Source organism: Natator depressus, chromosome 1 (genome assembly GCF_965152275.1).
Source record: "Natator depressus isolate rNatDep1 chromosome 1, rNatDep2.hap1, whole genome shotgun sequence".
Lineage (NCBI taxonomy): Eukaryota > Metazoa > Chordata > Testudines > Cheloniidae > Natator > Natator depressus.
Window position 1 is genome coordinate 151723114 of NC_134234.1, and position 15012 is coordinate 151738125.

The window sequence follows — 15012 nt, forward strand, 5'->3', positions numbered from 1 at the left end:
GTCCATGCCTTGGAGGAGGAGGAACAATAAATCTTAGAAACCACCATAAAAATTACTAGAATAGTTTTTCTGTAGATTATGTTACTATTTTAAGACCAGATTGTGACCGAACGGACCCCTGTATTCACACCCTATACACCACTGTAATAATCTTGAAACAGAATAGGCTTTGTGAGGTATTATTTGAAAATGAATAGCTTGCTGGTCAATGATGATATGGTGAAATGTATGTAATAACATTATATGTAAAGCGATGAACATAAATGGAGGTTACTTGCTGTAATTGGAGGTTCTTCGAGATATGTGGTCCCTATCTGTTTTCCACATGTGGGTACACATGGTTGCCATGTGCCAGATTTCAGAAATTCTTTCAAGCAGTATCCGTTGACATGCACACGTGCAGTATCTTCTTGCATGCTTCTGTCCAAAGGTATAAGGGGCAGTGCAGGTTGACCCCTCTCCAGATCCCCCTCTTACCGTAATGTAGTAGGGTCTGAAGAAGAGGTGAAGGAGGGTGGGTAGTGGAAAACAGATAGGGGACCACATATCTCGAAGAACCTCCACCTACAGTAAGGAATCTCCAGTTCTTCTTCATGTGGGTGACTCACAAGCAGTATTCAGCCTGGAGGAGGGTGTGAGGAAGTTGACAGCAGCAATGCTTGCAATACTGCTGTTCCCATTGTTGCATCCACAGCTGCCACTTGAATCAGGGTGTAGTGTGCCATAAACATGTGGACAGAGCACCAAGTTGCTGTTTTGCAAATGTCCTGCATCGGGACATCTGCTCGCATGGAGTGGGGTATAACACCCCCATGGGGGGGGGAGGGGAGAGGAGCTTTGCTATTTTGTATCATTCTAATATGCATTTGGAGACCAACACAGAGATTCTCTGTGAGGATACGGCTTGTTCACATGACCTTTCTGCTATGGTGACAAAAAGCCTTGGAGATTTCCTAATGGCTTTGGTTCTTTGAAGCTAGAACGCCAGGGCACGTCTGAGGGTGAGGGAGTGCAGCCTCTTGCCTTCAGGAGAAGCGTAAGGCTTCAGAAAAAATACAGGCAAATAGATTGCTTGATTGATATAGAATTCAGAGATAACCAAAGGGAGACCTCCTCTTGGTGGAATACTGTGTAAGGCGGGGCTGCCATCATGGCTGCTAGCTCACTGACCCTTCTGGCTGAAGTGATGGCTATTAAGAACGTCATTTTCATGGAGAGGTGGGTCATGGCACATGTCACGGTAGGTTTGAAGGGCGGGCCTGTGAGCATTGACAGGACAAGATTAAGATCCCATTGAGGCACAGGTTTGATGATTGGTGGGAAGGCCCTGATAAATTGCATCGTGGCCAGATGCATGAGGACAGAATGTCCCTCCACTGGAGGAAGGAATGTGCTAAATGCTGCTAAGAGTACCTGCAGCCAGCTAAGGGCTAGACTTGACTTCTTTAAGGCAAGGAGGTAGTCAAGGATAACTGGAATGCCCACTGTGTCAAGGGAATGTTGGTGGCATTGTGCCCAGGCCAAAAAGTGGCAGCATTTAGCCTTGTAGCAGGCTCTAGTAGTCTTTCCCACTTTGATTAAGGATTTCTGGGACGGGCAGAGCAGTAGCATTCTATCTCCGATGCCCATCCAAATACCAGGCTGTGAGGTGGAGTGAGTCCACAATGGGGTGCTTGAATGTCCCACCGTCTCATAGAATCAAAGAATATGAGGGTTGGAAGGGACCTTAGGAGGTCATCTAGTCCAACCCCCTACTCAAAGCAGGACCAATCCCCAACTAAATCATCCCAGACAGGGCTTTGTCAAGCCTGACCTTAAAAACTTCTAAGGAAGGAGATTCCACCACCTCCCTAGGTAACGCATTCCAGTGTTTCACCACCCTCCTAGTGAAAAAGTTTTTCCTAATATCCAACCTAAACCTCCCGCACTGCAACTTGAGACCGTTACTCGTTGTTCTATCACTGCTACCACTGAGAACAGTCTAGATCCATCTTCTTTGGAACCCCCTTTCAGGTAGTTGAAAGCAGCTATCAAATCCCCCCTCATTCTTCTCTTCCGCAGACTAAACAATCCCAGTTCCCTCAGCCTCTCCTCATAAGTCATGTGTTCCAGTTCCATAATCATTTTTGTTGTCCTCCACTGGACTCTTTCCAATTTTTCCACATCCTTCTTGTAGTGTGGGGCCCAAAACTGGACACAGTACTCCAGATGAGGCCTCACCAATGGCAAATAGAGGGGAATGATCATATCCCACAATCTGCTGGCAATGCCCCTACTTATACAGCCCAAAATGCCGTTAGCCTTCTTGGCAACAAGGGAACACTGTTGATTCATATCCAGCTTCTCGTCCACTGTAACCCCTAGTTCCTTTTCTGCAGAACTGCTGCCAAGCCATTCGGTCCCTAGTCTGTAGTGGTGCATGGGATTCTTCCGTCCTAAGTGCAGGACTCTGCACTTGTCCGTGTCGAACCTCATCAGATTTCTTTTGGCCCAATCTTCTAATTTGTATAGGGCCCTCTGTATCCTATCCCTACCCTCCAGCGTATCTACCTCTCCTCCCAGTTTAGTGTCTCAGGTTAGGAGATCCAGAAATGGGTGGATCCTGATGGGTGGGCACACGGACATTGTTAGGAAGTCTGAGAACCAGAACTGTCTGAGCCAGTAGTGCTAGGAAGATGATGGTGACTCCGTTGCAGAGGACGTTCCGTGTAACCTGAGGTATGAGGGGAATAGGGGCAACGATATAGTTGAGACAGTCTGTCCAGGGCAGGAGGAGTGCATCACCCTGGGACTCTCTGCATATGGCTCCCCTGGAGCAATACATGGGAAGCTCTCTCTCTGACTGTGACGTGAAGAGCTTCTATCGGGGAGTACCCACTTTGCGAAGATGTTGGTTAGAACTGTGTCATGCACTTCCCCTTTGCGGTCTGTACAGAAGCTCCAGCTCAGTCTGCCTGCCAGGGAATTCTGAACGCCTGGGAGGTATGCGGCCCGTATGGCAATCTGATTCCTGATACATCAGTTCCACTGCCCAAATGTCTCCAGGAAGAGAGGACAAGATCTCGCTCCTCCCTGTTTGGTATGTAGACCACTGTGGTGATATTATCCGATAGTATCTGTACATGAAGTGAGCATATGAGGTGGAGGAAGCCCTTGCAGACTAGGCAGATTTCTCTGAGCTCCAGAAGGTTTATATGGAGCCAGGCCTCCTGTGGGGTCCATGTACCCTGGGCTGTATAGTAGTCTAAATGAGCACTCCATCCTGTGAGGAAGGCATCCGTCAAGATGGTGGCTCTTGTGGGAGGGCTGAAGGGAGTCCCCACCCTGACTTTGTTTGGATTGGACCACCAAGCAAGGGAGCTGAGAACTGCAGAGGGAACAATGATTCTGTGGTCATGAGGAGCCAGACTTGAAGGCACTGCAAGTGGAGTCTGGTGAAGTATGTCATATAGATACCTGCAGCCATACGGTCTAACAGCAAGCGGCACTAATGCACTGTAGTTTGAAGCTTGTGGATAACGCGAGAGAACAGGTGCTCATTGTGTAAAAGCTGTCTTCAGGGACGAAAGCTTGTGTTGAGATGGAATCCAGCTGTGCCCCTATCAAATGTATTGTCTTTGTGGGTGACAAAACAGTCTTCGTTTACACCCCCCCCCCCAAGGCTGCAAGGAGGTGCTGAAGAGATTGTATTGCTGAGATAACTTCTTGGTGAGACTGTCCAACCAGGAACCAGTCGACCAGGTATGGGAGCACCATAAACCCCTGGCATCTATCTGGGCTGCTACTGCTGTGAATACTTTTGTAAACACCCTGGGTGCCATCACAAGCCTAAAGGGGAGGACGCGGAACTGGAAGTGCTCCTGTCCAACCACAAAAACTGCCTTTATGGTGCATGAATATCTACATGGAAATACGAGTCCTTCATGTTGAGGGCCGTGAACCACACTCCCTCCTGCAGGGAGGAGATTACAGATGCCAGTGAAATCGTCCTGAATTTCCATTTCCTGATAAAGATGTTGAGCTGTTGAAGGTCCAGGATGAGTCTCCACCCTCCCTGCCCTTTCTGGGGATTAGGAAGTATGGGGAATAGAACCCGCTCCCTTGGTACTGAGGTGGAATGCTCTCTATTGCACCCTGGTGTAATACCGAGTCTGCCTCCTGTTGAAGAACCAAGCATGCACCATGGAAAGAATAGCATTGCTTACACAGTGCTTATGCCAGTCTGTAAGCCCAAATAGGAAGAATATCCTTCCCTAATAGCCATTTTCACTGTTTTAATTCCTTTCAGTTTCACATGGAAAATAGCTGTGTGTGCAAGGAAGAGTTATATAAACTTGCAAAACCATAGCACCACTTTCCTAATTCAAAGAGTACTGAATTCCAAACCTGTTTTTCTTGAATAATGATACATTACCAATTCTGCATAGAAACATAATATTTAGCCACGTTACTGTTACAGACATTTAATTATCACAAATTTTCCTGAACAGATTTATACAGAAACAGGATCTTCAATTAACCCTTAACAGTCCAAATTAATCAATCCATACATTTCTCACGTTAAACAGAGCAGAAATATTTATTCAAGCTCCTTAACTTAGGAACTCAAATAGACTTCCTGGAGAAAGTATTTTAAATCATGAATTTTAAAACAGGGGACTCCATACTTCCATGTTAACCGAAGAGACACTTGAGAGCTTTTCCTTTTTCTTTTAACATCATAGGCTGTAAAGGGCTAGTTAAGGTGCTGATGAGATGAATATGAAGGCAGGGCTGAGTAGGTGGGTGGGACCTACTCCTGTTCCGTTATCTTTGTTGTAAAATTGGTGTGCGTGATCTAACAGCACAGGCAGAAAATTTCTCAGAAAGCAATAACATTCAGCCATCAGCAGGCAGTTAGTTACAGGACTGAGAAAGGATGGGAATGGTTCATTAAACTCATTACCTCACAGGATGACGACTGAGTGCGATAACTTGGAACAATCTTGAACGTGATGCTCCCCCGCATTTCCCTCTGGAGAAAGAAAATGCTCTCTTTAAAAAACAAGACATTGCAGATAAAACACAAGAAACCACTCTCATATCTGTAAGGAAACAGCACAACCTTTCTGAGAGCAGCAGCAGTTCTTCCAAAAATAAACATTCAGAAATAAACTGGAAAGCTTTTACAACATGTGGTTTCACTTAGAACCAAACGCATTCAGATGGTCTCTTATTAACATAAAACCAAACATACGCCATTAGTGAATTAGCATGACAGGTCTTCAGAAGTCTAGAGATTACAGCTGTATTTTTAAATGAGAATTGAGTACACATCAGTAAGCTTTTTTTCATTTCCATTCCCCTCATATATTTTTTTGTGATTTACATTGTGCCTTTGTTGTAGAAGAAATTAATTTTTCTTCCCATTCAATTTATATGTTATATACAGGAGAGGTTACTTACCTTTCAATAACTTGAGTTGTTCAAGATGTTTTGTCTCTATGGGTGCTCCATTGTAGGTGTAATGTATGCCTGTAAGCTCTTGTCCAGAGATTTGAATTACCAGTGTCCAAAGGTCTGCATCTGCTCATTACATGGCCACAGCAGCTCCAGTCTAGGGGAACCATGAAGGGTCCAGACGGAAGGCTAGTGCCCTCCGAATGTCTAAGGTGAGAAGGCTTGCCTCTTCTCTCCAGGAGTGTGGTTTGGGGAAGAATACTGGCAGATGAATATCCTGATTGATATGGAAGTCTGACAAAACTTTAGGGTTAAACAGAGGATGAGGGCGTGGCCGTGACACTGTCACCGCAGAAGATAGCGTAAGGTGGGTCAGCCGAAAGCGCTCCAACTTCTTCCACGTTTCTAGCCAAGGTGATGGGTACCAGGAAGAGGGTCTTAAAGGAACAAACATCTGCCCAGAGCTTCGAGTGCAGAGTTCCTTAAGACACTGAGGACAAAGTTAAGGTCCCATGGAGGTGTGGGGTTCCAGATACATGGGAACAGATTAGCTAAACCCTTGAGGAATGTAGCTGAGAGGCCCTAGATAGGTGAATTAAAGGCCATAATAGCTGCTAGGTGTCACCTTGACAAAACTCATAGATAGTTCTTGTTTTTTTAATTCAAACAAATAATCAAGGATCCTTGCAGGAAGAGCTTCAGAAACAGATATAGAGTGATAGGAACACCAGAAAAGGAAATGTTTCCACTTCTGCAAGTAAGTTTTATGAGTGGAGGGTTTTCTACTATTCAGGAGTACAGACTGTATCTCTGCTGAACAGTCTGACTCTAAAACCAAGAAACACAGAGCAGCCAGGCCATAAGGTTCAGGGACAGAAGGCTGGTGGTGTCTCATGGTGCCAGAGTTCTGCCTCAGGTGGTCTGATCTGAGAGGGAGGCATCAGGGTCTCTCTATAGAAAGGTGATGTAGATCTGAATACCTCCCTTGTCTGGACCAAAAAGACACCATCAAGATGATTCTTGCCTGCTGCTGTTGTAGTTTGATCAATGTCTTGAGAATTAACAGCACTGGAGGTAAGAACAGAGGAGACAGCGAGGCCCTGGGACTAGTAGGGCACTTGTGAAGGATTGTGGTTCTTGAACATGGGCTCATGGGTCCCCAAGCAGTTCATAGACCATGACAGTCTCCTGACAGCTCTGCAAAACCAGCATGGGAGGGGTTTAGCAGAACTCTGGCCCACCATAGGCTCTGCTTAGGAAGCTACTCATTGGAGGAGACATCTGGCCCAGATGCATTATTGAAGCCAGAATAATTTAGAGGAAGTTGTCTGAGCAACTGAGTGAACTCCTGACCTGCTGTTGTTCTGAACTTTGACTCTTGCTTGACCCTGGCATTGTTCTTTGATCTTGGTTTGATCTTTGATACTGCTGACTCTTGACCCTGGCACTGTTCCCTGGTTCCTGACTCCAGCTTGATCCTTGGCATGGCTGTCTGATTGTGATTCCAGTCCTGACCCTTGGGATGACTCCTAACACTGATTCTGGCTCAACCTTTGGTGTGACTCCTGACCCTGACTTAAGTCCTGACCTTGGCATGATTCTGATTCTGGCTTTGGTTCCTGGCGTCTAACCCCAGCTCTGACCATTAGGCTTGACCACTCCTGTCCCGGTCCCTACAGCATCTACCAAAGAGTCGCAGTTGAGTCTCCCCCTGGAGAAAAAGAGTTGACATTTTGTATTGGTCAGGGTTGCAAAGAGATCTGCTAAGGGAAGGCCCCATACTTTCCAGATGTTCTGAAAGATCACACTGTTGAGCTTCCACTTGTGGTCCTAATGGAAATTTCTACTTAGAGCCTTTGGTACCATGTTCTTGAGGCCTAGTAGGAAAATCACAGAGATCTCTATGTGACAGGCAATGCACCAGTTCCACAATTTTAGGGATTCTGTGCATAAAGACTGGGATCTTGTCAATTTATACAGGACATTGCAGCTCTGTTATCTACCATTACTCTGACATGATGATCCTAAATGTATGGAGAAAGACCTCGCAGGCATAAACTGTCCTTCACTCTAAAGCAACATTGCTTGTGGACACCATATGCCTTGTTTGTGGAACCTTGTAAGTTAGCTCCCCAGCCTAGAAGGGAGATATCCATTGTGATGATTCATGCTGGTAGCAGGAATGAGAATGGGATTCCCACACAGACCTTCATCGGAGAGCTTTTCACCATCTGTGGGAGCCCACCACCCGTGGGGGGGTACGGAAACGCATTTGGTAAGACTGTGTTTGTTCGGTGTGTATGAGGTTTTGAGCCAGGCCCAAAGGCATTGGAGATGTAGTCCTGCATGTAGTGTAGTGAATGACAGGGCCAACATATGAGCTAGGAGCTGAAGTCGGCTGGGGACTTAGCTGTAGGGTAGTGACCAGATGGGATATAATGGAGATAGGTAGATAGACCCTACCAGTCTGAGAGTCCAGGGAATCTCCAATTAATTCTATCCTCTGGACAAGAGCCAGTGTGGATTTTTCTAGGTTGATACAAAGACCCAGGGACTGAAGCAAGGTTAGAGCCTTGTTGGTTGCCAGTTGGACATCCAGAGTGGAGCATCCCTAGAGAAACCAATCGTCTAAACAGGGAAAGGCTGAAATATTGTCTTGATGTAGGTGAGCTGTACCTACTGAGAGGACCTTTGTAAAAATCTGTGCGGGCTGTGGAAAGTGAAAGGGAAGGACATGGTATTGATAATGTTCTGAGCCAATGATGAAGTGCAGAAAACGTCTGTGGAAAGGGTGCATTACAATGTGAAAATATGTGTCTTGAAGGTTGAGGGCAGTAAACTAAACCTGTTGACTCAAAGAAGGATTATGATAACCATAGTCACCATCCAGAAGTGTTGTGCATGAATATGGGTGTTCAGTTCCTGAGGTCAAGGATTGGCCTCCAATGCCATTTCTTTTGGGAACCAGAAAATATTTGGACTAGGATCCTCCTCCCACAAATTCTGGGGGGAGTGGCTCTATTGTTCTCATACTGAGGAGGGACTGGGCCTCCTGTTTTAAGATATCCTCATGAGAGGAGTCGCTGAAGAGAGAGGAGGAAGGGGTAGAGTATCCCATAGCCATTACCTCTAAAATCAATTTGTCTGTGGTGATAAGTTCTCAATTAGGTAGAAACTGTGATAGGCTTGCACAGTGGCTTCAGGGAAGGGCATGGTTCGTGTCCCTTGACCAGGTTGCCATAATGGTCATTTGGAGGGAGGTCCAGGTAGGGAGATCGTTGCCCTTTCTTGTGAGGCCCAGGCCTCCTTCTAGGAGATTCAGTAGGTCTGGAACAGGCCTGGTACTGTTGATGTTGGAATAGCTGTGATCCTTGTTCAGTCTGATTTGCTGAAACATCTCTTTGTTCCAGGTACATAGATCCCAAGACACCTCCGGGTTGCTCTTGCATCCTTGGGAGAATACAATGAGGCGTTAGTATTGTTGCTGAACAGCTTCAGCCCTTTGAAAGGGAGGTCTTCCACCCTATTCTGTACCTTCCTGGACAGACTGGATGATTGGAGCCAGAATCCTCATCACATAACAGCTAAAGATGGTTAAACTGTATCATCAGCAGCAAAGGCAGCTTGTAAAGAGGTCTTGGCTATCGGTTGTCCTTCAGAAGTGAGGGCCCAGAATTGCTCCCTCTTGTCCTCTCGCAAATTGTTAATAAAATTAGTGAATTTGGCATAGGCTAGTAAAGTCATATTTGCCATTATGGCTTGATAATTTGCTTCTTGGAACTGAAGAGCAGCAGAGGAATAACTCTTCCTACCAAAGAGGCCTCTGTCAGAAGAGGTGGATCTTGATCTACTCTGGCATTTTCTCTCATTAACTGCATCCACCACCAGGGAGTTAGGGCGGGAGAAGATATTTCCAGCCCCTTGGCTGGTATACTATTTTTTTTGGTCCATCCACTTACATGTAGGTGCGAAAGTGGTAGGTATGTGCCACAAATTATGGGCTGGAGATAAGAGTGCCTCGTTAACAGGCAGTGCTATTGTGTTCTGTGGGGTGGTGTGAAGAATAACCACCAGAGTGCTGGGACTCTTGCACCTCCTCTGTCGAGATCTGAAGAGATCCTGTTCATCTCCTCATTAGGTCCTGAAATGACCTAATATTATCCACATACAAGGGAGGTTATTGGCACCACTGCCTTCTCCGGGGCAGAGGAGAATTTATGAGAAGAAGATATCTCCTCCTCTGGAGGTGGCTGTAGATCCTCCTCCTGATCCTCCTTCCATACCAGAGAACCACGCAGTATCGGTGACTGTAGCTGCAGTGCTGGTGGTTGTTGAGGCCTGTGGAACTTCCAGTCTCTCTCTTGTGGGCAGGAACCTTATAGAATTGGTCCACATAGGCAGTCCAGGGATTCCAGCAGGCACACTGGGGTTGTGGGTACGGAAGGGTTATACGTGTTTGGAGGGTCTGGGGTATTATCTAGTCTCTGGTGTGTCCTTGTCCAGGTACACTGCCCGAGGTGTCAAATAGTAAGCTGAGCAGCCCTGTACTGAGATTTCAGAGTTGGAGGTGTTATCCCAGAATGCAAAGGAGCGGCTCTGGGTACTGGTGCTGGAGATGACACCAGAGGGTGAGGCATTACCACAGGTGCTCATGGACAGGTATCGGGTGACCTGCTGAGAGCAGAGGAGAGGAGCCTCGCTGGCATGGTAGTACTGGTATTAGTGGGGAACTTCTCTTGGTACCTGCAGGAGGGGGGACTCCAGTTCCTCTGATGTAGGTAAGTCCTTTTGTGACAAGAACCCTGAAGGTGCCAGAGGGCTGTAGAAATGTGTAGATGGACCAGGGGTGGTACTGGGGCCCTCGCCGGAGATACAAAATGAGGCACCTATGAGGATGGTGCTGAAGTGGTTGTTGAGGTGACATCTCTATGCTCTGGGTGCATACTATCTGAAGATGATGCTGGTGCCTTAAGTTTCCCGAAGTCTTTAGGCTTCTAGCAGTCTTGATGCCTAGATGGTGCTGGAATAATTGGCTCTCTATGGTGCTTACTAGCAGGCTTATCTTTCTGAGTTATCTGATTTTGATGGTACCAAAGCCCAGATGCTGGTGCCTGTAGGATCCTTGGAGGTACTCATCCTGGAACATGGCGTCTCTTCAGGTTCAGTTCCAAGAGGTAATCTACCTCTTTTCCTGGAGGTTCTGTTAGGAGAAGGAAACTTTCTTTTCTTCGAGTCCTTTGTCTCTGAAGCAACCTCGGTCACCGCTGAAGTAATGGGGGAAGGGGCGGGGGGACTCTGACCCTGCAGGTCTTCAAGAGCGTTCCATAAGGAGAAGCTTCAATCTCATCTCCCTTTTAAATGCTGTGCAAACTTTGCACTTCAATGGGATATGAGAGTCTCTGAGACACTGAATACAGCTAGAAAGCCCAGTGCTCTGGGGAAAGTACCTACTGAAGGTCTGGAAGGCTATGAATCCTGGGGCTTTTGTCATACTTCCAGAGTAAGGTTGGTGGAAAAGCCAAGGAACTGGTTCTGAACTGGGAAGGGGGTGGTGTCTGGAACCTCTCTAAAATGTAATAAATTTGTGGACAGAAGGGAAAAAAATAAACAAAATTTAAACTAAATATTAGAGAAAATAAAGAAAAGAAGAAAGCAAACAAATAAAAGAACTGGTAATATCTGCTAGGAAGCAGCGGTCATGCAGTTGCTCCGTTTCAAGTCGCAGCCAGTTGAGAAGGAACTGTATTAGCAGCAGGTCCACTCCTTTCTATATGCCTTGGCTCTAAAGCACAAGGCTCTGTAACATGCAGGTATGGATTCATGGACACTTCTAATTCAAATGTCTGTCAAGAGGGCACATGGGTGCGCGCATCCTATGGTGAAGTACAGTAAGGCCTCACTTAAAGTCATCCCAGTTAATGTTGTTTCATTGTTAGGTTGCTGACCAATTAGGGAACATGCTTGTTTAAAGTTGTTCAATGCTCCCTTATAACGTTGCTTGGCAGCTGCCTGCTTTGTTCACTGCTTGCAGGAAGAGCAGCCCGTTGCAGCTAGCTGGTGGGGGCTTGGAACCAGGGTGGGCCGGCAGCCCCCCATCAGCTCTCCACTCCCCTAAGTTCCCTGTGTGGCAGCCGCCCAGCAGGCTATCAGTTGCTGGCAGTTCAGCTGTCCCTCCCCCCACTGCCCTGTGCTGCTCCTGCCCTCTGCCTTGGAGCTGCTCCCGGGAGCCTCCTGCTTGCTGTGCAGGGGATGGGGGGGAAGGGGGGCTAATGTCAATCCCTTTTCTTTACCTTGCCCAGTAATGAGACCAAAGGGTCACTTGATTAAATCAATGGGCAGGACAAATTAAAATATTTTATACTAATTAGCGTCAAGCCTGTGAAGTTCACTATTGAAAAAGGTGTTGGGAGTCAAATTCTGTGGTGGGATTTTAAAAAGTTTGGATAATTAATTACATATGTAGCTATGAAGGCAAAGATAACAATAAAGGTAATGAAATCTTATGCTTTACAGTATGCTTCTTACAACAGGGTTTTGAAATGATCATAAAAATCACAAAAAGGAAGATTGTCATTGCGCTTGGCACTGTACAGAGGTAGACATGATTCCTGCTCCTGAAGAATTTATAATCTTAGCTGACAGGTAACATATATATGGTAGATATTGAGAGAGATGGAGACAATCTAATAGACACAATTTTAAAATATGCCCTTTTCTTTGTGTTATACTGGATTGTCTCCAATAAGTACGTATGGATCTATGCCAAGTGCCTTTCATCAGCCACTTGCCCCATGGCCTATTTATTCAAACACTTGGTGATTACTTGAAGGTATCACAAAAGAGGATTTGAAGGAGAAGATGATAGTGGATTAGTTCAGGGAGGGGGTTCCATGCACAAAGAGCACAGTGGAAGAAACCCTGGAGAAGTCTGTGGTTTGCTAGAGAACTGCATAATTGGTTAGATGATTTTTTGGGGGGAAGTTAGGATGGGGAAAGGGGTTGTCTTGGGGGATCAGGTAAGCTACCAAGAAAGGAAGGACAAAGGAGAACACTGTGATTTAGGGAGGCTTTGTTAAAAGAAAAAAGGATCAATTTTGTTGTTTATTTAAAAAATATTAAACAACCAATGTCAACAAACTCTTAGGGACTTACAAGCATTTTTTGTAGTTGTTCCACTGTTTGGTTTGCTACACTGATTCCATTTATTTCTCGGATTTCATCCCCTACATGGAGCGTACCTGCAGAATTAACAAAACAAATAGTTAATGTGTACATTTATAATATAAGTGTGAAACAATACCAAAACTCAAACAGAGATTGGCAGTACAAAGACATTAAAATAAAATGTTAAAATAAGGGTTTAGTGTCTAGCTGAAACCCACAAAGCAGTGGAACTCAGAGTGAACAATTCTACTCTAGAAACTGTGATTTTTTGTTATTAAATATATTTTTTTCTTTCTTTACAGAGCATAACTGTACACAGTTTTTACCACACAAAGTCTCATTGAAATCAATGGTGCAAGTGTGCTGTCCATTCCAATGCAGCTTTGGATGCTAAGAAAAATGTGCATATTGTGAAAGATTTTACAGTAAAATAATGTGGTTGCTAGTGGTTGTTATGTAGCAAGGCCATCATTCTACATAGGTAGTCCATTCACTATACATTTACTATATTACTTTTTGTTTTGTGAATTAACTAAATTCTTTTTCCAAGTATCCTTTTCCAAATACTTTACCAAACATAATTAGTTTTACTTGAAGAACCAACAGCTGGCAATCTATTTTTCAAAATGAAGCCATTCTGGAAACGGACGCTGGCAATAAATCACCTAAACTACGAATGGTGTTTTTGCTGTTTGCTAAATCTAAAATGACCATATTGATTGAAGAAAAAAATACATTCATGCTAATGATCTGAGTTTTAAATTTCAGCTTGATTTGAAATGGCAGAAATACTGAATTCCAAAACCATGTGCTTTATAACAGAAAGAGAGCCTGACTTAACTAGAGGTGTCCTAACAGGCACTATCATGAACTACAATGCCTGAGTACCCTTTTCAGAGTAGCAGCCGTGTTAGTCTGTATTCGATGCATCCAATGAAGTGAGCTGTAGCTCACAAAAGCTTACGCTCAAATAAATTTGTTAGTCTCTAAGGTGCCACAAGTACTCCTTTTCTTTTTGAGTACCCTTTGGACTCCAGTCTGTGACACTGCTACACAGCACTGTGGACCACTAAAGCTCCCAGAAGGCTACAGAACAGGATTTCTCAAACTTTTAATCTGTTCAGGAGAAAGTCCTCCATACCACAGAAAATGTTTTAATCAATTCCACAGGAGCTTCCTATTGACAGCAAAAAGGGGTAGGGACTCCAGTGCAATTCCTCTGTCCTGCCTTGTGGAACATTAATCAGGATTCATCAGAGTTAGTAGTTTACTGTATGCGAATGCAGCAGCTCTGTATTTGAATTTCAAATGAAAACAGCTCACAGCTGGTGTATTGATGACCTAACCCTCTAACAAAAAGTTATACAAGTTCAGCATTGGCAAACTTTCTCAGCCCTTCACACCTTCTACAAAAATACATTTGATTCCAAAATAATTAGAGCTCTGTACCATGCTGGAACTAAGCTCTGCATGCAGATACCTTCATTGTTATGGCACAATAATGCACAATATCCCCGGGCATGCTATACTTTCTGCAACAGTGTAAAAACATTGTTGGGAAACATCCAAACACAAATTATGATTGAATGAAAAATTGAAATAAATATCATGAATACGCTCCTCAGGCTAGTCATTTTGATAATAGAGTTAAATACAATCCCTTCTTTTGAATGTTTTCCATTTATTTTACGCTGTTGCAGAAGCTAGTACTGACAATCCATAATTGGACGGTAGCAGCTGGTGTGTGTAGGTGATGTGCAACTGAGAGGGGATTTACAGACTTTTGAACTTTTGTCTTGGTGGAGAGATGGGTTGGTCAGTAGCTGGGAGAAAGGGGTCAGACTGGGTCACTGGAGACAGAGGGAGGTTTGAGGCTTTTATCATTTTGGGACATCCTCTCCCCATTTTTCTGCTGGGAGGTGATGTTCCTGGCATCTCCATGTGGTGTCCTCTCCCCAGCCTAATGACTCCCATACCATGGTGTACATCTGCTCAGCACACCCTGTCCTGCCCCTTGTTTATTATCTGTATTGTATTTATTCAGACTTTGGACTGTGAGCTCTTTTGGTAGGGTAGGGGCTTTTCTGTATTTTGTATTTTCTATTTTACCAACTGTACTTTGTATTTTTCTGTATCTATGGCAATATATAAATAAATCTACGATAATAAACAACAGGGTGCCCCTGGGTTGGCAATCTCCTTCCTCTGCCTTCACCTAACCCAAATTAGCACAGCATCAGCCAGTATGTGCTCTTGCGATGTATAAAAGTCGGAGACACCCCTCACCCTGGTGGGCAGTGCAGGGAACAGTTTCCTCTGAGGAAGCAAATTCCACAGCTGGAGGAGAGTTCTGCAGCTGGCAAAGCTGGAGGCAGTCCATGTACACTACCGTAGTCTCTTTTCACCATG

The 15012-nt window shown here is 45.0% G+C and overlaps 1 protein-coding gene across 10 annotated transcripts in view; it reads right to left on the minus strand.

The window, feature by feature from the left end:
* CASK (calcium/calmodulin dependent serine protein kinase) overlaps nt 1-15012 on the minus strand; it is a 411477-nt gene that overhangs the window by 37557 nt on the left and 358908 nt on the right. For all 10 annotated transcript variants that reach the window (XM_074969135.1, XM_074969125.1, XM_074969132.1 and 7 more), the window contains 2 exons: nt 12592-12677; nt 4946-5014 (listed from right to left, as the gene is read on the minus strand). In XM_074969135.1, the coding sequence (XP_074825236.1) occupies nt 4946-5014; nt 12592-12677 (155 nt within the window). The remainder of the gene's footprint in view (nt 1-4945; nt 5015-12591; nt 12678-15012) is intronic.